The 22816-nt window shown below is 44.2% G+C and overlaps 1 protein-coding gene and 1 pseudogene across 2 annotated transcripts in view; one reads left to right on the top strand and one right to left on the bottom strand.

Moving 5' to 3' along the window:
- Positions 1–233: 233 nt before the first annotated feature.
- On the bottom strand, positions 234–17629 carry LOC105552628 (annotated as a pseudogene).
- Positions 7158–22816, top strand: part of MFAP5 (microfibrillar associated protein 5) — a 33015-nt gene continuing 17356 nt past the window's right edge. Inside the window, exons 1-4 of one of the 2 annotated variants that reach the window (XM_011998332.1) lie at positions 7158–7183; positions 17647–17850; positions 18372–18431; positions 19586–19621. In XM_011998332.1, the coding sequence (XP_011853722.1) occupies positions 18374–18431; positions 19586–19621 (94 nt within the window). In that variant the 5' untranslated portion in view covers positions 7158–7183; positions 17647–17850; positions 18372–18373. Of the gene's footprint in view, positions 7184–17588; positions 17851–18371; positions 18432–19585; positions 19622–22816 lie in introns of those variants that run through there. The other variant, XM_011998333.1, reaches the window with a different exon arrangement.

The following is a 22816-nucleotide window of genomic DNA, read 5'->3' as shown; positions in this document are numbered from 1 at the left end:
GGGAATGTAGACCAGTAGGTTTCAACCTCATTTATCCTGCTGCTATTCACGATGGAGTTGCTCTGGTTCACATGCCTCTGACAGCAGGATGACTCGCAGGCTCCGCTCAGGCCTCACCTCATCTTTCACTAGTTGCTGTGAGAAGAAATATTTTTCTTGGTTTTTAAATATGAAAACAAGATCTTGTTGTTCGTGGTCTAAAGGAGAATACAGAGTAGACATGAGGCCGTGCATCACTTGGACTGTGTGAAGAAGGCATGAATTTGCTCTGCTACCACTTGTCCAATAATCTGCTCGAGTTCTTGGATGGAATCATTACTCAGCTCCTGGATACTTGGAAACTTCTGTAGCAAAAGGAAGGCTTTAACTTTTCCAAATCCTGGAATCTGCTGCACATTTCAAAGAAGGAATGGGTCGGGTGCAGTGGCTCATGCCTGTAATCCCAGCACTTTAGGAGGCCCAGCCAGGCGGATTACTTGAGGTCAGGAGTTCAAGACCAACCTGGCCAAAATGGTGAAACCTCGTCTCTACTAAAAATACAAAAATTCGTCAGGCGTGGTGGTGGCGGGTGCCTGTAATCCCAGCTACTCAGGAGGTTGAGGCAGGAGAATCACTTGAACCGGGAGGTGGAGGTTGCAGTGAGCCAAGATCATGCCACCACTGCACTCCAGCCTACATGACAAAGTGAGACTGTCTCCAAACAAAAACAAAAACAAAGAATAAATGGCTCAGAAAACAGAGCCCCTTTCTTCCTGAGAAAGGATTTTTCTAGAGCTCTTTGGTTTGCTCTTCAAAGCATCCTGTGAGGCAGGATGCTTCCATCTGGTTGGCCATCCCAAGGTCAAGCATAGTGAACTTCTGTATGGCTGGAAAGTATTGTTCACTCATATGAGCTTTTTCAACTACTACAACCCCTTGAAGATTACTGGAATTCCTAACCTGACCAAGCCTCTTTATGTAGCTATTTTCTGGCTACTGAATCAGCTTCAGTGACATAAAGAATGAAGAATCTGCTAAATAGGTAAAAATCTGATGTCAGACCATCCTGAAAAATGAGCTTAATTTTCCTTTGCATCCCCTGCACCAGCTGGAATCCGTGCTATTTCTCAGTGACCACAATGAGGGAAATGCAAGACAGAGCTTGAACGGTCTCTCCTGCACACAGCCCTGCATTCCAGAAGCTAGGGCCTCTGGCAGGATCTCATCTGCAGAGTATTCTTTCAAAGACTGAAATTATTTGCCAATGTCTTAGAAATAAGAAAGACTGCCGGGCGCAGTGGCTCATGCCTGTAATCCCAGCACTTTGGGAGGCCGAGACAGGCCAATCGCCTGAGGTCGGGAGTTCGAGACCAGCCTGACCAACATAGAGAAGCCCCATGTCTATTAAAAATACAAAATTAGCAGAGTGTGGTGGTGCATGCCTGTAATCCTAGCTACTTGGGAGGCTGAGGCAGGAGAATCGCTTGAACCCGGGAGGCGGAGGATGCGGTGAGCCAATATCTCACCATTGCACTCCAGCCTGGACAACAAGAGTGAAACTCTGTCTCAAAAAAAAGAAAAGAAAAAAAGAAAGACCGGCTGGGCGTGGTGGCTCATGCTTGTAATCCTAGCACTTTGGGAGGCCAAGGTGCGAGGACCACTTGAGTCCAAGAGGTGGAGACCAGCCTGGGTGACATAGCGGGACCCTGTCTCTATTTTTAAATTAAAAAAATATATATTTAATTAAAAAACAGAAAAATAAGAAAGACTTCTGAGCTTTTGAAGAACTGTAAGTAATTCAGTATGGCTAAAAAACAAGGGAGAAGGCTGGGCGAGTGAGCATGGTGGTTTACGCCTGTAATCCCAGCACTTTGGGAGGCTAAGATGAGCTGATTGTCGAGTCCAAGAGTTTGAGACCAGCCTGGGAAACATGGCAAGACTCTGTCTCTACAAAAATAAATAAATAAATAGGTAAATAAATAAATGAATAAAATAAATTAGCCAGACATGGTGGTGCATCCCTGTAGTTCCAGTTACTTGGGAAGCTGAGGTGGGAGTATCACCTGAGCCCAGGAGGTGGAGGTTCCAGTGAGCTAAGATCATGCCACTGAACTCCAGCTTCGGTAACAGAGCGAGACCCTGTCTCAAAAAAAGAAAAAAAAAAAAAAGGCAAAGGTTCTGGGGTGGGTAGGTTGGAGCACTGATGACACAACATAAAAATATTATGAATAGCTGTGTATGTCATGCTAAGGAGTTTCATCCATATCCTAAGAATAATGAAGAGTGTTTATAGTTTTTAAACCAGGGAATGACTTAATCAGATTAGTGCTAAAGAGATTACTCTGGCTGCTTTGTATCATAAAGATGGGGAAGCATGGATGGGAACTGGGGGGTCACTTAGGACTCTGTTAGAGTAATGACTGAACAGAGCTGAAGCCGTGTGGAAAGAATAGAAGATGGATGGATTTGAAAGATAGTAAGGAGGTAGGCTCAGTGGGATTCTAATGATAAAGGGTGTGGTGTGTGATAAAGGGTGTGGTGTGTGATAAAGGGTGTGGTGTGTGTGCTGGGACTCAAGTTAGGCAAAGAGAGAAATTGAGGAAAATGAGGATGATTCACACATATTTCAACTGTGTGACTTAGTAGATCATGGCGCCAGTCTAGCTGAGGGCGGGGGTGCACTGTGCAGGAAGATGACAATTCTGTCCCAGACGTGTTGAGCTATTAGGGATTTAGCTAGATCAACATTTATCCACACATTTTTCTTGAGCTTTTCCTGTACTACAGGTGGTGGAAAATGAAAAACTACATATCCAAGACTCTCCTACAGCTAGAGTTTGAATGTGATTTAGGTTCCAGCGACTGTATATGCTAGAATGAGACTTGAATTAAAAACCAAGCTCAGTGAGAAGAACAGCAAGGAGTGAGCATCCAATTTCTTAGTGTGGACAATAGCACAGCCAGGGTGGTTCTCATGCCCGAGTGGTGACATTCCAATATTGGAAGATGGCCCCTAGATGGTGGGAGAAGCAATAGAGTCCCTTGGTAGTCACTCCTGGGGGCTCAGACTAGAGTGTTTCTTTAGCTTTTCCCCTTTCTGAGTGGACTTTCTGTAATTAAAGCCTATCTGACTCAAGGTGTCTATGGGATGTTCAAACAATGATGTGCTATTGCATATTCAGACTTAGAGTTGAGGACATAGATATGTGAAAATAAGTACACTGTAAAAGCTGTTGAGCTGCGTGTGGTCGCTCACACCTGTAATCCCAGCCCTTTGGGAAGCCGAGGCAGGTGGATCACCTGAGGTCAGGATTTCAAGACCAGCCTGGCCAACATGGTGAAGCCCCATCTCTACTAAAAGTACAAAGATTAGTCAGGTGTGGTGGTACACACCCTTAGTGCCGGCTACTCAGAAGGCTGAGGCAGGTGAATCACTTGAACCCAGGAGGCAGAGGTTGCAGTGAGCTGAGATTATGCCACTGCACTCCAGCCTGGGCAACAGAGCAAGACTCTGTCTCAAAACAAAACAAAACAAAACAAAACAAAAAAACAAGCTGTTGGGGGCCGAGCACAGTGGCCCACTCCTGTAATCCTAGTACTTTGGGAGGCCAAGGCTGGGGGATCACTCAAGCTCAGGATTTCAAGACCAGCCCAGGCAACATGGTAAAAACCTGTCTCTACAAAAAAATACAAAAAATTAGCCGAGTGTGGTGGTATATGCTCATAGTCCCAGCTACTGGGAGAGCTGAGGTGGGAGGATCGCTTGAGCCTAGGAAGTCATGCTACTGCACTCCAGCCTGGGTGACAACATGAGACTCTGTCTCAAAAAGAAAAGCTGTTGGAACCCCTCAAAACATTTAAACCTTGCCAGAGATGAGACTGATCTGAGTCACATGTGGCTATAACATGTTTCTCAGATTATAGATTAACTCGTTTTCTCATTTTTCTTGTCCCGTACAATGACTAGAGAAAATTAAACGACGTCAGGGACAAAAACCTCCTGCCTTCTTAATTAATGACCTTTGGTACAGATTAACTTTTTCTTTGTTGTTCTGCCTTGCTTAGACCAGACACAGAAAACCCATGACTATTACACTTCTGTAAAAAAAAAAAGAAAAAGAAAAACAAGAAAACAACTATATGTACTCTCCCAAAAAGAAACACTTTTATAACCATTCAGTTTGCTATAACTATGTGCCAACCTTGTCTAAAACGAGTTGTAATCCTGCTCAAAGTTCCTCTGTCTACATAAATAAACCCTTAACTTCCTGACTTCACAAAGCTGACTTTCTTCTTTTGGAGTTGATATTTCCAGGTGTGCCATCTTCACACTTTGCACTGGAATAAACTGTTTTGAAATTAGATCCTGACCCTTTTGATTATTTTAGGTGACAGATAGAGTTTAGACTGAAGTATAGATCTGGGAGAATAAACCAATAGATGGTAAATGAAGAATTGGGAGTGGATTGAGGAGAGGGAGAAAGTACAGTAAAAAGAGAGGTGGCCAGGCCAGAACCTTGAAAACCAGCACTTAAGAGTAAACAGAAGAAGAAGGAAAAAAAAAATGTAAAAGAACACTAGAGAGGTGTTAAGAGGAAAACAAACATCTGTGATATCATAGATGTCAAGAGGAGTGGACATTTCAAAAGTAGGGACTGGTCAGCAGTGACTAATGTTTCAGAAAATAAGAATGTAAGACTGAAATGTGTCTGTATTATTCAGCAACAAAGAGGTTCTTGTGTGACAGCTTTTCTTAGAACTGTGAGAAAAGGGCCAGATGCGGTGGTTCACGCCTGTAATCCCAACATTTTGGGAGGCCGAGGTGGGTGGATCACCTGAGGTCAGGAGTTCGAAACCAGCCGGGCCAACATGGTGAAACCCTGTCTCTACTAAAATACAAAAATTAGCTGGGTGTGGTGGCAGGCACCTGTAATCCCAGCTACTCGGGAGGTTGAGGCAGGAGAATTGCTTGAACCCATGAGGTGGAGGTTGCAGTGAGCCAAAATTGTGCTATTGCACTCTAGCCTGGGTGACAGAGCGAGATTCCCTCTCAAAAATAAATAAATGAAAGAAAGAAAGAAAGAATTGCAACAAGAGGCTGGATGCAGTGGCTCATGACTGTAATCTTAGTACTTTGAAAGGCTGAGGTGGGCAGATCACTTGAGGTCAGGAGTTCAAGACCAGCCTGGCCAACATGGTGAAACCCCATCTCTACTAAAAATACAAAAATTAGTTGGGCATGGTGTCACATGCTTCTAATCTCAGCTACTTGAGAGGCTCAGGCAGGAGAATCGCTTGAATCTGAGAGGCAGAGGTTGCAGTGAGCTGAGATAGCGCCACTGCACGCCAGCCTAGGCAACGGGGCGAGATGCTGGCCCCTGGTGCCCTAAAAAAGGAAAAAAAAAAAAAAAGAAAAAGGAAAAAAAAAGAACTGTGAGAAGAGGTGAGTTAGGCTTCAGGGAAAGGGCAAAATGTAAATGTTGACTATTTGACACTTAACTGTTGAAACGATGAGGCGTAACTTCAGAGATGCTGTGGAGGACTAAAGATGACTGCAGGTTTGTTTTTTGCCACTCTTCCCAGGAAAAGGTAGAGTTCATTTCTCTTTCCCTTAAATTGGAACTGACCCTGTGGCTTATTTGAACAAACAGAACATGGTGGGAACTTCTAAGACTGAGCCTTAGGAGATGTGATGTTTCTTCACGTGCTCTCTTAACCCATGATTGTGCTGTCAGAAGACCAAGTGAGGCCGGGTGCAGTGGCTCACGCCTGTAAACCCAGCACTTTGGGAGGCTGAAGCGGGCGGATCACCTGAGGTCAGAAGTTCGAGACTAGCCTGGCCATCATGGTGAAACCCCGTCTACTGAAAAATACAAACATTAGTCAGGCATGGTGGCATGCACCTGTAGTCCTAGCTACTTGGGAGGCTGAGGTAGAAGAATTGCTTGAACCTGGGAGGCAGAGGTTTCTGTGAGCCAAGATCGTACCACTACACTCCAGCCTGAGTGACAGAGCAAAACTCCATCTCGGGAAAAAAAAAAAAAAAAAAAAGCAGCTCCAGTGAGTTGGTGGGGATACTACATGGAAGATAACTGAGGCTTCTGCCAAGAACCCTATTTGGGATTCCCACTGGCAGCTAGCAGCAAGTAGCTATTCAGCCATCCCTGCAGCCCAGCTAACGCTATGAAAAGCAGAATTACTACCTGATCAACACACAGAATCAAGAAAAATAATCATTATTGTTGTTTTTAGTCACTAAATTTTGGTGTAGTTTGTTAAATAGCATCATTCAGGGAGTTGAGGAGAATGCTCTTCAAATGGAAAGGTATCAGTGATTCACGAAAACTTGTCAGTAAGGAGTATTTGAAAGACCAGCTGTCACTGCTCTCAGTACAGCTCTGACTGTCACTGTATTAGGCTGTCGTTGCATTACTCTGAAGAAATACCTGGTCAGAGGCCAGGTATGGTGACTCAGGCCTGTAATCCCAGCACTTTGGGAGGCCAAGGCAGGTGGATCACCCAAAGTCAGGAGTTCGAGACTAGCCTGGCTAACATGGTGAAACCCTGTCCCTACTAAAAATACAAAAATTAGCTGGGTATAGTGGTGGGCGGCCTGTAATCCCAGCTACTCAGGAGGCTGAGGCACGAAAATTGCTTGAACCTGGGAGGTGGAGGTTGCAGTTAGCCAAGATGGCACCACTGTACTCCAAGACTAGGTAATTTATAAACAAGAGAGGTTTAATTGGCTTATGATTCCACAGGCTATACAGGAAGCAAAGTGGCATCTGCTTCTGGGGAGACCTCAGGAAGCTTTTACTCATGATGGAAGGCAAAGCAGGAGCAGGCCATTCACATGGTGAAAGCAGGAGCACGGGGAGGTGGGGAGGTAGCACACACCTCTAAATGACCAGATCTCGTGAGAACTGATATGATTTGGCTATGTCCCCACCCAAATCTCACCTTCAACTGCATCTTCTAGGATTCCCATGTGTCATAGGAGGTACTCAGGGGGAGGTAATTATATCAGGGTGGGGGGTCATCTTTCCCATGCTATTCTCGTGGTAGTGAATAAGTCTCATAAGATCTGATGGGTTATCAGAGGTTTCCGCTTTTGCTTCTTCCTCATTTTCTCTTGCTGCTGCCATGTAAGAAGTGCCTTTTTCCTTCCACCATGATTCTAAGGCCTCCCCAGCCATGTGAAACTGTAAGTTCAATTAAACCTCTTTTTCTTCCCAGTCTTGGATATGTCTTTATCAACAGCGTGAAAATGGACTAATACAGTAAATTGGTACCATTAGAGTGGGGTATTGCTGAAAAGATACCCGAAAATGTGGAAGCGACTTTGGAACTGGGTAACAGGCAGATATTAGCACAGTTTGAAGGGTTCAGAAGAAGACAGAAAAATGTGGTGTTGTGGGAAGTCAGGGACCCCGAATGGAGGGACCGGCTGAAGCTGCGGCAGAAGAACATAAATTGTGAAGATTTCATGAACATTTATTAGTTCCCCAAATTAATACTTTTATAATTTCTTATGCCTGTATTTTCTGCAATCTCTGAACATAAATTGTGAAGATTTCATGGACACTTACCACTTCCCCCATCAATACCCTTGTGATTTCCTCTGCCTGTCTTTACTTTAATCTCTTAATCCCATCATCTTCTTCCTAAGCTGAGGAGGATGAATGTCGCCTCAGGACCCTGTGATTGTGTCAGTTGCACAAATTGTTTGTAGAGCATGTATATTTGAACAATGTGAAATCTGGGCATCTTGAAAAAAGAACAGGATAACAGCCATGTTCAGGGAACAAGGGAGGTAACTTTGAACTGGCTGCCAGTGAGCTGGACGGAACAGAGCTATATTTCTCCTCTTTCAAAAGCAAATAGGAGAAATATCGCTGAATTCTTTTTCTCAGCAAGGAACATCCCTGAGAAAGAGAATGCGCCCTGAAGGTAGGTTTATACACGGCCCCTTTAAGGCTTGCCGCCTTTTACAGTGGAAGCCGAAGGGATGAAATAAGCCCCGGTCTCCTGTAGCACTCCCAGGATTATTAGGATGAGGAAATTCCCGCCTAATAAATTTTGGTCAGACAGGTCGTCTGCCCTCAAACCCTGTTTCCTGATAAGATGTTATCAACGACAACGCGTGCCTGAAACTTCATGAGCAATTTTAATTTCCCCTCATCCGGTGGTCCTGTGATCTTGCCCTGCCTCCATTTGCCTTGTGATATTTTATTACCTTGTGAAGTATGTGATCTCTGTGACCCACACCCTATTCGTGCACTCCCTCCACTCCCTCCCCTTTTGAAAATCCCTAATAAAAACTTGCTGGTTTTATGGCTCAGGGAACATCATGGATCCTGCTGACGTGTGATGTCTCCCCTGGACACCCAGCTTTACATTTCTCTCTCTTGTGCTCTTTCCCTTTATTTCTCTAACCAGCCGAGACACTTAGGAAATAGAAAAGAACTCATGTAAACATCGGGAGCGGGTTCTCCCGATAATGTGGGAACGTTTGGAACTTCCTAGAGTTCCACAACACAAGTTGCTGAATGACTTTGCCCAAAATGCTGACAGCAATATGGACAATAAAATCCAGGCTTGGTGATCTCAGATGGAGATGAGCAACTTGTTGGGAACTGGAGCAAAGGTAACTCTTGTTATGTTTTAGCAGAGAGACTGGTGGCATTTTGCTCCTGCTCTAGAGATTTGTGGAAATTTAAACTTGAGAGAGATGATTTAGGGTATTTAGTGGAAGAAATTTCTAAACAGCAAAGCATTCAAGAAGTCACTTGGGTGCTATTAAAAGCATTCAGGTTTTGTTTTGTTTTGTTTCGTTTTGAGATGGAATCTCACTCAGGCTGGAGTGCAAATGACTCGATCTCGGCTCACTGCAACCTCTGCCTCCTGGGTTCAAGCAATTCTCCGTCTTAGCCTCCCGAGTAGCTGGGATTACAGGCACCCACCACCACACCCAGCTAATTTTTGTATATTTTTTAGTAGAGATGGAGTTTCACCATCTTGGCCAGGCTGGTCTTGAACTCCTGACCTTGTGATCCACCCACCTGGGCCTCCCAAAGTGCTGGGATTACAGATGTGAGCCACCACGCCCAGCCAGCATTCATTTTTATAAGGGAAGCAGTGCATAAAAGTTTGGAAAATTTGCAGCCTGACTATGCGATAGAAAAGAAAAACCTGGCCAGGTGCGGTGGCTCACGCCTGTAATCCCAGCACTTTGGGAGGCCGAGGCGGGCGGATCACCTGAGGTTGGGAGCTCAAGAACAGCCTGACCGACATGGAGAAACCCAGTCTCTACTAAAAAATACAAAATTAGCTGGGGTGGTGGTGCATGCCTGTAATCCCAGCTACTTGGGAGGCTGAGGCAGGAGAATCGCTTGAACCTGGGAGGCGGAGGTTGCGGTGAACTGAGATCATGCTATTGCACTCCAGCCTGGGCAACAAGAGCAAAATTCCATATAAAGAAAAAAAAAAAAGAAAGAAAAGAAAAATCCATTTTTCTGGGGAGAAATTCAAGCCAGCTGCAGAGATTTGCATAAGTAGCAAGGAGCCTATGATCCCTAAGACCATGGGGAAAATGTCTCCAGGCCATGTCAGAGAACGGCATGGCAGCCCCTCCCACCACAGACCCAGAGGCCCAGGAGGAAAAGTGGCCTCATGAGCTGGGTCCAGGGTCTCTGTGCTGTGTGCAGCCTAGGGACTTTGTGACCTGTGTCTCAGCCGCTCCAGCTGTGGCTGAAAGGGGCCAACATACAGCTTGGGCTGTGGCTTCAGAGGGTGGAAGCCCCAGGCCTTGGCAGCTTCCATGTGATGTTGGGCCTGTGGGTGGACAGAAGTCAAGAATTGAGGTTTGGGAACTTCTGTCTAGATTTCTTTTTTTTTTTTTTTTTTGAGATGGAGTCTCGCTCTGTCGCCCAGGCTGGAGTGCAGTGGCCAGATCTCGGCTCACTGCAAGCTCGGCCTCCCAGGTTCACGCCATTCTCCTGCCTCAGCCTCCCAAGTAGCTGGGACTACAGGCGCCCGCCACCTCGCCCGGCTGTTTTTTTTTCTATTTTTTAGTAGAGACGGGGTTTCACCGTGTTAGCCAGGATGGTCTCGATCTCCTGACCTCGTGATCCGCCCGCCTCGGCCTCCCAAAGTACTGGGATTACAGGCTTGAGCCACCGCGCCCGGTCCCTGTCTAGATTTCAGAAGATGTATGGAAATGCCTGGATGGCCAAGCAAAAGTTTGCTGCAGGGGTGGGGCTCTCATCTCATGCAGAACCTCTGCTAGGGCAGTGCAGAAGGGAAGTGTGGGATTGGAGCCACCCAACAGAGTCCTTACTGAGGCGCTGCCTAGTGGAGCTGTGAGAAGAGGGCCACTGCCCTCCAGACCCCAGAATGGTAGATCCACCAGCAGCTTGCACCGTGTGCCTGGAAAAGCTGCCGACACTCAATGCCAGCCTGTGAAAGCAGCTGGGAGGGAGGCTGTACTCTGCAAAGCCACAGGGGCAGAGCTGCCCAGGACTAGGAGAACCCACCTGTTATATCAGTGTGACCTGGATGTGAGACCTGGAGTCGAAGACATCATTTTGGAGCTTTAAAATTTGACTGCTCCAGTGGATTTCAGACTTGTATAGGCCTTGTAACTCCTTTGTTTTGGCCAATTTCTCCCACCTGGAACAGCTGTATTTACCCAATACGTGTACCCGCATTGTATCTAGGAAGTAACTAGCTTGCTTTTGATTTTACAGGCTCATAGGTGGAAGGGACTTGCCTTGTCTTGGAGGAGACTTTGGACTGTGGACTTTGGGGTTAATGCTGATATGAGTTAAGATTTTGGGGGACTGTTGGGAAGGCATGATTGGTTTTGAAATGTGAGGACGTGAGATTTGGAGAGACCAGGGACAGAATGATATGGTTTGGCTGTGTCGCCACCTAAATCTCAACTTGGGCGAATTCCCACGTGTTGTGGGAGGGACCCGGGGGAAGTAACTGAATCAGGGGGGTCTTGATTCCTTCTTACTCTCCATGTCTCTTCCTTCTCTCGTCTCCCTTCTCCCTTCTCCCTTATCTCTTCTTTATTTTTTCTTTTCATCTCTTTCCTTTCTTTTCTCTCTGCTTTCCTGTGAATGTATTATTTTCCAAAGGAGGTATACAATTTATGTAGCATAATCATACTGTACTTACTTTTTAGTTAGCATAGCCTAACACATGATAAATGCTCTATAAATATTAGCTATTATTACTAATTTACATTAATATTTAATATATGAGGTAATTTATAGTATTTCATCTTAATATAACTGTATTGATACTATAGCATATAATTATTATATACTGCTATGGTTTGGATATGGTTTGGTCCCTCCAAATCTCATGTTGAAATTTGACCCCCAATGTTGGAGGTAGGTCTAGTGGGAGGTGCTTGGATCATGAGGTCAGATTCCTCATAAATGGCTTGGTGTTCTCCCCATAGTAATTAGTGAGTTCTCACTGTATTAATTCTTGTGAGAGCTGGTTGTTAAAAAGAGCCTGGCTCCTCCCTCTCCCTCTCTTGCTTCCTTCCTCTCTTGCCATGTGATAGGTGCACACACCAGCTCCCCTTCCCCTTCATCCATGAGTGGATGAAACCTGTGTCCCTCACCAGAAACAGATGCTAGCACCATGCTTCTTGCACAGCCTGCAGAAACATGAGCCAAATAAACCTCTTTTCTTTATAAATTACCCAGCCTTGGGTATTCCTTTACAGCAATACAAATGGACTAAGGCATATACTATATATAGTTACATATATATATTAAATTTATATAATACAAATAATCTTGTATTGTAGTTATACAACATATTAGTTACCTATCTAACCCAAAATTTAACAGCTTAAAACAAAAAACATTTATTTTCCCAACGTTTCTGTTGATTAGTAATCCAAACATGACTTAGCTAGGTACCTCTAGCTCAGGGTATCTCACAAGGCTGTCATCCAGGTGTTCGCTGGTGCTGTCATCATCTCAGGGCCCAACTGAGAGAAGATTCACTTCCAAGTTCATGCACGTGGCTTTTGGCGGGCCTTGGGTTGCTGGCTTTTGGCTACAGACATCAGTGCCTTTCCACATGGGCATCTCAATAAAGCAGCTCACAACATGGCAGCTGGCTTTGTTCAGAGCAAAGAAGAAAGCAGGAGAGCAAGAGGAAGCACCAAAAATAGAAGCCAGAGTCTTCTTGTTACACAATCTGGGAAGTCACACCCCATCACCTCTGCTATGTTCCATTTGCTAGTAGTACCTAAGACCAGCCCACATTCAAAGGGGGAGGATCACACAGAAGATGAAGAACAGGAGATGGGAGGCCAGGCACAGCGGCTCACGCCCGTAATCCCAGCCCTTTGGGGCTGACGCAGGTGGATCACTTGAGCTCAGGAGTTCAAGACCAGCCTGGCCAACGTGGTGAAACCCCGTCTCTACTAAAAATACAAAAACTAGCATGGTGGGGTGGCTGGTATCTGTAATCCCAGCTACTCGGGAGGCTGAGGCATGAGAATTGCTTGAACCTGGGAAGTGGAGGTTGAGAGTGAGCCAAGATCGTAGCACTGCACTCCAGCCTGGGCAACAGAAAGAGACTCCATCTCAAAAACAAAACAAAACAAAACAAAACAAAACAAAACAGGCGATGGGGATCATTGGGACTTTCTTACAGGCTGCCTAGTATTAATACATACAATTTCTAAAACTATATATTTATTATATAGATGTGCTTAAATTACTAATAATATGAATTATTATTATTAATAACTATATACATTGAACTTTCCTGTTTTAAACCATATTGGCAAATTCCAGAGTTTCTTTCTCTGTCTCTCTCTCTCTTTCTTTTTATTTTGGCAGGTAGAATGAGAAGATAGATGAATGAATGAATTTTTAGAACTTGTCCTGTTTTGTTTGTCTACAGCCAGTTTTATCAGAGTTATTTATATCTTTTTTGTTGTGGGTTCAGGAACTTGGGCAGCCTCTTAAACCTGGATCAAACATTTTACATTTGTGTGGTCAAGAAAGTATGACTGTAACAGTGTAAGACTGACTACCAGTGCCATCAGAAAATTTACACAAAGCAAAATGATGAGACAGAAGCACTAATTATTGTAGATATAAATTCTATATGTTTTACATGAGACAACTTTTACAGTCTTACTGCCAAAATTCCTTTATTTTAAGACTAGCTGTTGTCCAATTTTTCTGCTTTGAGGGAGCCTATTCCTTTTTGTTCTCTTGCCCCCATATCACTTCAATACATTGATTGCTTGTTCCGCTTGCTGAACTCCAGGTATACTACTCTCAAACCGCTTACTTCCCTAAAACATTATCCTCTACCCCCTTGCATTTGACTAAGTTTTTGAATGTTAATATTTCAGAAATAGGAAGTTACTATTTCAAGTCTTCATCTCAATTCAATCCAGTTGACCAAATTTAGATTTTTTTTTTTTTGAGACAGGGTCTCACTGTGTTGCCCAGGCTGGAGTGTAGCGGTATTGTCATAGCTCACTGCAGCCTAGACCTCCTGGGTTCAAGTGATCCTCCCGCTTCAGCCTTCTAATTCGCTGGGACCACAGGCATATGCCACCATGCCTGACTAATTAAAAACAATCTTTTGGCCAGGTGTGGTGGCTCATGCTTATAATCCCAAAACTTTAGGAGGCGGAGGCGGGTGAATCACCTGCGGTCAGGAGTTCAAGACCAGCCTGGCCAACATGGTGAAACCGTGTCTCTACTAAAAAATACAAAAATTAGCTGGGTGTGGTGGCGGGTGCCTGTAATCTCAGCTACTTGGGAGGCTGAGGCAGGAGAATCATTTGAACTCGGGAGGCAGAGGTTGCAGTGAGCCAAGATTGTGCCATTGTACTCTGGCCTGGATGACAGAGTGAAACTCTGTCTCAAAAAAAAAAAAGAAAAAAAAAACTTTTTTTTCTTTTTTTGTAGAGACAACATCTTGCCATGTTGCCCAGGCTGCAAATTTTGAGTTTTAATGTGTTAACCATTATGTCAGCTAAAGAGGAGTAAGACAGCCTCTGCCATCAAGAAACACTTAGCCTAGGCTAGGGGCAGTGGCTCACGCTTATAATTCCAGCACTTTGAGAGGCCGAGGCAGGGGGATGACTTGAGCCCAGGAGTTCGATACCAGCCTGGGCAACATAGGGAGACCCCATTCCTATAAAAAATAAAAAAATAAGAAAAAGAAACACTCAGCTTAATAGGGATTAAAGATATGTAAAAGAGTTTAATAAAGTGGATTATATAATTATACAAATAAACAAAGAGTTGATTTAATAGAGGGAATGATTAACTCTTCAGAAGCAGAGGGGACCAGGAAAGGTTTCTGGCAGGAGGTGACATCAAGGCTGGATTTTGATGGACAAACAAGTGTTCCCTAGCCTAAGTTTTCTAAGGACATATGTCTTTTGGCATCTAAGTCCATCTTTTGTGTTTGGCTGTTACTACTTCATTGCTTCATTCCTCTACACACACCACTCCCTCTTCCTGCCCTCCCTGCCTCATATAACCTTCCCCCTTTCTTTTCCTTCCTTTTATGGGAAATTTTTTTTGTGTGTGTTTAGCTCCTGGGTTTAATTTAGTTGGATGGGACTGTAGCAATAACGTTTCTGTACATTTGCCCAGAGGCCTTCAGCTAATGGGTGTATTCTTTACAGGCCAATAAACAGATGAATAAAGCCAGCCTGACATCTCACATCTCTGTCTCTCTCCTCTTTCTTTGCACGTTGCCATCTTTCCCAGACATTTTATAAAAACTAAAATTTTCCTGGGTAACTCAAACACAGATTGCCTTCATTAAGTCACTTCTATACCTGCCAGTCAATCCCATGAGGGGCTTTCTTTTTGCTGGAGAATGTGTTGTCGGCCCTCAGGAAATCCAGCCTATGTGGGATGGAAGTATGGGCTGCTACTCAATGAGTCAAAAAGAACCCCAGAACATTATGGGCTTGTAACGCTGGATGGCATTTGCTGGTTTCTGACCATTGGTGCTGATTTTGACTTGATGTAATTAAATGATTAATTGATGTACGATGCAACCGAGGCTGATCAAATCACCCCGAGAAAAGCAAATCTGGGGATCTCTACGCCTGGGGATCCAAACTTGGGCTCTGAAAACAAACAGGGAACTATAGTAGAAAAAAGAGCCCACCATAGTTGCCATGAAAAAATTAACCAACCTTGGCCAGGCGCGGTGGCTCACACCTGTAATCCCAGTACTTTGGGAGGCTGAGGGGAGCAGATCACTTGAGGTCAGGAGTTTGAGACCAGCCTGGCCAACATGACGAAACCCCCTCTCTACTAACAATACAAAAATTAGCTGGGCGTGGTGGCGGGTGCCTGTCATCCCAGTTACTAAGGAGGCTGAGGCAGGAAAATCACTTGAACCCAGGAGGCGAAGGTTGCAGTGAGCCAAGTTCACGCCACTACACTCCAGCTTGGGCAACAGAGCGAGACTCCGCCTCCCCAAAAAAAAAAAAAGAAAAGAAAAGAAACTAACCAACCTTGAAACAAACTGCGTTCTCAAAAGTCTCTAAAACTCAACAACATATTGTTGTCCTGCTCTTCTACCAGTTCCTGCCTCACTACCTCTCCTTTCCTTCTAGGATGCTACTTCCTTCCTGTTCTCTTCTTCAGCCCTGCTCTGAACATTCTGTTCCTGTTTTCACTGCCCCAACTCCAGACTACCTCCCACAACCCCAGGAGAACACCCCCTCCCACTGCCTGGGGAGGCTCTCCCAAACTATAGCCTCTAGCTAGGCCAGCACATTGAGGTCATTGCTCTCCCTGCCAAATGACTGGCCTGAGTTCAGTGTCTCCATCTGTCTGAGCTTCATGGAAAACTTGACTGTTGCTCTAGGCTCTTCATTCTATGTCCTGCCTTAGCTATGTCCTGCTTTGCATCTGCCTTTTTGTTTCTTCTCCCCACACCCTTTTCTTTCCCTGACTCTCCTCAGACTAGAATCACATCTGTTTTCTAGCCTCAGCCCCCTCACTGTGGAGCAGATGGAAGAAGAACAAGTTCTGGGGCAGGAAGATCAGGAAGAGCTGGGCGTAGCACTCGGATTGTTCTGCGGACTGACCAGATTCCATGTATCTTAGAGATGTAGCATTTACAGCTCCCTCAGAGGTCCCAGAGGTGCTTACAAAGTGCGATTTGCTTATTTCTGTGTCCACTGCTCTTTCTTCCTCTCAACTAGACTCCTTCTTTCCTTCCTTCCTGCCTTCCATCATACCTCCCTTTTTTTTTTCTTCTAGTCTGTAATTTATTATTACTATCTGCTCTCTCTCTCCCTGCACTTTTCTCTAATTTATTTCATCAGGGAGATATATAATGTGGACTAAAGGAACGAACAGATAACCTGAAACTTACATATTTCTATGGCATACAAGGTCCACCATTCCTCTGACTTGAGTTTCTGTAATTCACGTTTGCTCTTGAATTCAAAGCGGGAATGTTTTAGTGGTTGAACCACCAGAGTCTCTATGAATAAGAGCAAATACAAAGTCTTTAAAATTCCTGGATCAAGCCTGAGCAACATAGCAAAGTCCTGTCTCTACAAAAAAATAAACATAAATTCACCTGGCATGGTGGCATCACCTGTAGTCCCAGAGACTTAGGAGGCTGAGGCAGGAGGATCACTTGAGCCCGGGTCAAGCCTGCAGGGAACTGTGATCATGCCACTATACTCCAGCCCTGTCTCTTATACACATCTAGATGTGTATAAGAGACAGGCTCCAGCCTGGGTGACAGAGCAAGACCCTATCCTAAAAAAAAAAAAAAAAAAAAAAAAAGATTCCTGGATCAGAGAAAGTGTTATCTACACATGACATGATCTAAGGAAAAATATTGGTAGAAAATAAGGCAAGCATAATAACCTTGCCTTTCAATTTTCTTTGGGTATCTGAGTGCATTTTATCCTTAAGATCCCAGAAACCCAGATTCTTAGTTAAGCTCAAACAAAGCCAAAAGACAAAGTAAGGTTGGCACCCCTTTCACGGAGCTTCTCTATATTTGAAAATGATTTGGAGAGTTCTGAAAATTTCCTCAACTTTTTATAACCCCAAGAGAGCCAACCTTCCTCTTGGACAAAACTCGTATGGCATCTGTGCTTGCTTGGTGGTGAGAATACATAGGATATCCCCAGGGGAAAAAACCATGAAGAGTCTAAACGTGTAGGTCAAGAAAGAGGCAAAACAAAGTGAGAAAGTGGGATGAAGGAATGATTCAAATATGAAAGATAGGGAGGCTGAGGGAGGAGAATCGCTTGAACTCAGGAGGCAAAGGTTGCAGTGAGCCAAGATTGAATCATTGCACTCCAGCCTGGGTGACAGGAACAAAACTCTGTCTGAAAAAAAAAAAAAAAAAAAAAAAGAAGCCAGGGAGAGAGAGAAATAGCATCTATAATGTGCATTAAAACACACCGAGGAGGAGATGGAACTTTTCGGTAAGAAGGAACCCAAGGAAAAAAGGAGCGCTGGGACCAGAAAGTAGGCGGATGGAAGAAAGGCAATACATGAGCTGGTGCCAGCTCTTCCAGGGAGCAGCAAGAGCTCTCACCAGTGTGGTCATAACATTCGGAATGAGGGCGTGAGCAACTGCCAATTCCCATCTCCCTTCTCATTCCAGCCTCATTGTAACACTCATTCTACGCCTAGCCTGGCTTTCTTGCTCTCCCTCATTTCATTGTTTCAGAGGAGGCCAAATCTGAAGTCCTTTCCAGGGAGTGGCTCTGTTCATCTTATTCTCCAGCCAAAGTAGGAACAGCGTAAGAGGAGAGAGACACATTCAGCAGCCAAAGGACTCGGTGGAAAGAGCAGAACACCATAGACAGTGAGTTGTTTGATTACCTAAAACCCTAAAGAGACAGAGGGAATGTGGGTATGTCTGTGTGTGTGTGAAAGGGCTGGAGAGGGGCAACGGGGAGTGTCACTGAACTTAGACTTGAGCAGACCTCCCAAATAACCATGGAATTCCAATGAAGGAGATGCCAAGATGAGCAGATGATATGAAAAAGACATGCAGATGAGAAAGGAAGATTCCACATCAGGGATGAAAGAGGCCAAAGGGTAGGGCCAAGTATGGACCACGCAAAATGTAAAATTTCCTCTGACTTGGTAGAAGAGAATAATACAAGCAAGAATAATGGTACGTGACCAAAGAATAGATTTGAAGGAGAAATGAATGTTGGGTGAAAGGTAAGAAAAGAGAGAGAGGGTTTGAGTCATAAGGGAAAATGGAGAAAGTTCTGGGAAGACAAAGAGACAGGGACCTCGGAGGCAACTTTCCCTGGCGCTGAAATGCTGATGTGTCTCTGAGCATCACATTCTCTGCTATGCCCGCCACCCCTATAGATATGTCGCTCTTGGGACCCAAGGTGCTGCTGTTTCTTGCTGCATTCATCATCCCCTCTGGTGAGTCCTTTATTCTTTGCTCCCTGAACCCTCAGCTCCTCAGCTATACATGTGTGTGGCAGGAGATGGGATGGAATGAGGTTGAAGAGGAATGGCAGTAGAGATGCTTGATATTGAGCTCTGGAATTCCTAGTAGAAGAAAAGAACAGATTTTGTGTTAAGGAAAAAAGGTCAGGAATGTGACTAGACTTCAGACTAGGGGAAAGCCTCCCGAGAATTATGAAACTAAAGTGCAACGAAGATACACAAAAATGCACATTAACCACCCAAAGAGGGTTGAATAAACAAATTGCAAAGCAAACAAGAAGCTGATATACAAATGCATACACAAACACAGAGGGACTACCTAGAAAGAAACTGGACCTGGGCTGGGCATGGTGGGCTCACACCTATACTCCTAGCACTCTGGGGGACTGAGTGGGGAGGATCACTGAGACCAACCTGGGCAACATAGTGAGACAAGTTAACCTCGTCTCCATTAAAAAAAAAAAAAAAAGAAAGAAATTGGACCAAATTTAAATCTTAAAGAAGAACAGTGAGAATACATACACTATTACCATCATACACGCGGGTATATTCACAGGCATGTGAAAAATATGTGCCACACTGACACACAAGAAAAAAGTGATCTTCCCAGATTTCCCAGAATCTGGCTAGAAGATTGGCCACAGAAATTGAATTTTAGGCTGTAAAGATGTCCTACTCTATTTTTTTTTTCTCCCTCTTCCGATACAGATTGAGAAAAATCATTCTTCTGTCTTGTTCACTAGCATAGCTAGAGGGGAAGCTGTGGGGCTAGAAGAGCAGGAAACACTAGAAGGGCTGCCAGGTCTATCAGTGGAGCTGGACTTCATTCCTGGCCAGGAATGAGGGCAAGAGGGCAGCAGGGCTTTGTTCTCAGGAATTTTTTTTTTTTTAATTTTACCAAACAAATGCACAGCAGTGAAGGAACTTGTCTTTCTGAAGTGTTTCTATTCCTATTGGTTTTGTTCATAGCACTAATGGTCTCAGTAATTTTATATTGAGCTATATAGGAATAAGTCACAGGGATAAAGTATAACCATTTCTCCATGATTTTCTGATTTGTCTCATAAAAGGGTTATGAGGTATAGAGCTGCAGTCACTCACATCTCTTTTCTCTTCCTTCGCTATAGACTGGATACCCCTGGGGGTCAATAGTCAACGAGGAGGTAGGTGAACCTTTGGATAGGGGCTCTGTTGGGGTTCTTATCAGGAAAATTTAGATGAACAGAGTTAAAAAAATCCTTCTTGCTTATCTATCCCTGCCAAAAAAAAAAAAAAAAGAAAACTTTCCTACAACAGAGAGATGCGTTGCCAAAGTGTGAGAAATAGGATCAACTTCACCAGTTTCCACAATCCTGTTATCCCATTCATAAAAGTTTCGTGTGTGTGTGTGTTTAAACTACTGAAACACCTTCCCAAGACCTCCTCTATGCCCATTTCTGTTTTCACTCTTCTCTACACATCTCCTATCTTATTCAGAAAACGCTCACTAGTCCTTACAAAAAGCATTCCTTAATCCATGTAACTGTGGAAAAATGAAAGACCGGGTAAGAAGTCATCTTATACCCATAATCCCACCACTTTGGGAGGCTGAGGCAGGAGGATCGCTTGAGCCCAGGAGTTTGAGACCAACCAGGGCAACATAGGGAGACCTCATCTCTACGAAAAAGAAAAAAAAAATTAGCCTGGCATGGTGGCGCATGCCTGTGGTTCTAGCTACTTAGGAGGCTGAGGCATGAGAATTGCTTGAACCCAGGAGGCTGAGGTTGCAGTGAGCCATGATCATACCATTGCACTCTAGCCTGGTAAACAGAGTGGGACTGACTCAAAAAAAAAAAAAAAAAATAGAAAAAAGAAGTCATGTCAGTACTAAGTGAAATTGTGGCATAACCGGGCAAAACCCAAAAGGTATTTTTTGGTTTTTCTGGTTTTTCTGCTTTTTAGGTATTTTTTGCTCACACCATTCTCCGTAGCAAAAATCCCAAAAGTTGTGACTCCTAAAGGACTACTTTCTTCAACTTCATGAAGAAAACTCCATTCTGCCTCAAGGCATTCAACATAATTATAATTTATCTCTTCATTTCTCCCATCCCAGGAGAGTTAGAGGACAGAGCGCTCCAGTATGTAACCTATTAAAGGGATCATGAAATCAACTTAGTGGGTCACAACTGGTATTAGTTTTTTAAATGAATTAAGATAGACCAAAACAAATATACCAGGATGCATTGCATGTGTTTTACAAGAGTAAAGTATTATTTCATACACATTTAATAAAACTTCTCTTAGTTTTCCATATGTATACACCAGGGTACCGTATAATATATTTTTCTTGCAGTGGGTCCTGGTGCAGAAGACAAAAATACAAAAATTTTTTCTGTTATTGGTAAAAATATCTGAATCCCAGAGTTTCTGAATCTAGATCTGAATCTAGGAAAAAAGGGCAGGAATGTGACTAGACTTCAGACTAGGGGAAAGGCCTCTGGAGATTTCAGCACCAGCAAAACTGAAAATCAGAATCCATTTCTCTGGGCTGATTAGGAACCAGTCCTGTGTTATGACTTTAGATGCTTTTCTTGCAGACATGTCATAAGGTACGATGACTTGTCTTGCCTGTAATACCAAGCACTTTGGGAGGCTGAGGTGGGAGGATCACTTGAGGCCATGAGTTTGAGATCAGCCTGGGCAACAGAGTGAGACCCTCCCTTTTTGTTTTTTTGAAACGGAGTTTCACTTTTGTTGCCCAGGCTGTAGTGCAATTGCGCAATCTTGGCTCACTGCAACCTCCACCTCCCACGTACAAGTGATTCTCCTGTCTCAGCCTCCCAAGTAGCTGGGATTACAGGCATGCGCCACCACGCCTAGCTAATTTTTTGCATTTAGTACAGACAGGGTTTCACCATGTTGGTCAGGCTGGTCACGAACTCCTGACCTCAGGTGATCTGCCCTCCTCGGCCCCCCAAAGTGCTGGGATTACAGATTTGAGCCACTGCTTACAGCCTGACACCCTGTCTCTTAAAAAAAAAAAAAAGCCAGGTGTGGTGGTTTGCCAGTTGTCCTAGCTACTCAGAAGGCTGAGGTGGAAGGATCACTTAAGCCTGGCAGTTTGAGGCTGCAAATGAGCTCTTATGGCACCACCGTACTGGCAACAGAGTGAGAGTTTCTCTCAAAAAAGGAAAAGGAAAAGAAAATATGTTAATTTTTTTTTCAGAGAGAACTTCATGAATACTAGATAAAGCATTTATATGGTGATAGCTCTTGAAACAGTTGGTTAAACTGAGGTATACGCAGAAAAACTGTACGCTGTCCTGAAATCCCAGAGACAGCTAGGATACATTCTCAAGCCCTCTGTTCTCCCATTGCTTTGCGGCTGTTTCTGTGAGTGGCTGGACTGGAATGTAGCTAGGCCTCTGGAGAAAGGGAACCAGGAAGGATTGGGCTACACCCAGGAGAGACTCCTCTCTTGCAGTCTCTGGAATGATTCAGGTTAGCGGTTTTTCAAATATTCTGTGGGATTGGAACAGACTTAGATTCCTTTTATTAAAGATTGTTCTTCCAATCAATGATGTCCAGCTAAAAAAAAGAGTGTTCTGAAAGAAGAAATACTATAATGAGTGTGAAAGGTTAAGAGGCTTTTTTGTCAAGGCCGATGATTTTTTTTTTTTGAAGGAGAGTCTCCCTCTGTTCCAGGCTGGAGTGCAGTGGCAAGATCTTAGCTCACTGCAACCTTCGCCTCCTGGGTCCAATTCATTCTCCCGCCTCAACCTTCTTAGTAATTTGGACTACAGGCATGCACCACCCATGCTCGGTTAACTTTTGTATTTTTAGTAGAAATGGGGTTTCTCCATATTGGCCAGGTTGGTCTCGAACTCCTGACCTCAAGTGATTCACATGCCTTGGTCTCCCAAAATGCTGGGATTACAGGCATAAGCCATGAAGCCTAGCCAAACCTGATGAATTTCTATCTGTAATTTAGAAAAAAGGATGAGGTGGGCAAGGGGAACGCCTATGAAATGCTTTATTTGTATTTCACCTTTTAAACAATCATCCATAACTCTGACATGCTTTATAAAAATATTCGTTCCCATCAGATTTACATCTGATGTTTATTAATAGAATCTGAAGTTAAAAAAAAAAGTCAGGCCGGGCATGGTGGCTCATGCCTGTAATCTCAGCACTTTGGGAGGCCAAGGTGGTTGGATCACCTGCGGTCAGGAACTCAAGACCAGCCTGGCCAACATGTTGAAACCCCGTCTCTACTAAAAATACAAAAACTAGTTGGGAATGGTGGCGCATGCCTGTAGTCCCAGCTACTCAGGAGGCTGAGGCAGGAGAATCACTTGAACCTGGGAGGCGGAGGTTGC

The sequence above is a fragment of the Mandrillus leucophaeus genome, unplaced genomic scaffold (genome assembly GCF_000951045.1).
Source record: "Mandrillus leucophaeus isolate KB7577 unplaced genomic scaffold, Mleu.le_1.0 Scaffold568, whole genome shotgun sequence".
Lineage (NCBI taxonomy): Eukaryota > Metazoa > Chordata > Mammalia > Primates > Cercopithecidae > Mandrillus > Mandrillus leucophaeus.
This window is presented reverse-complemented; position numbering and strand designations above follow the sequence as displayed.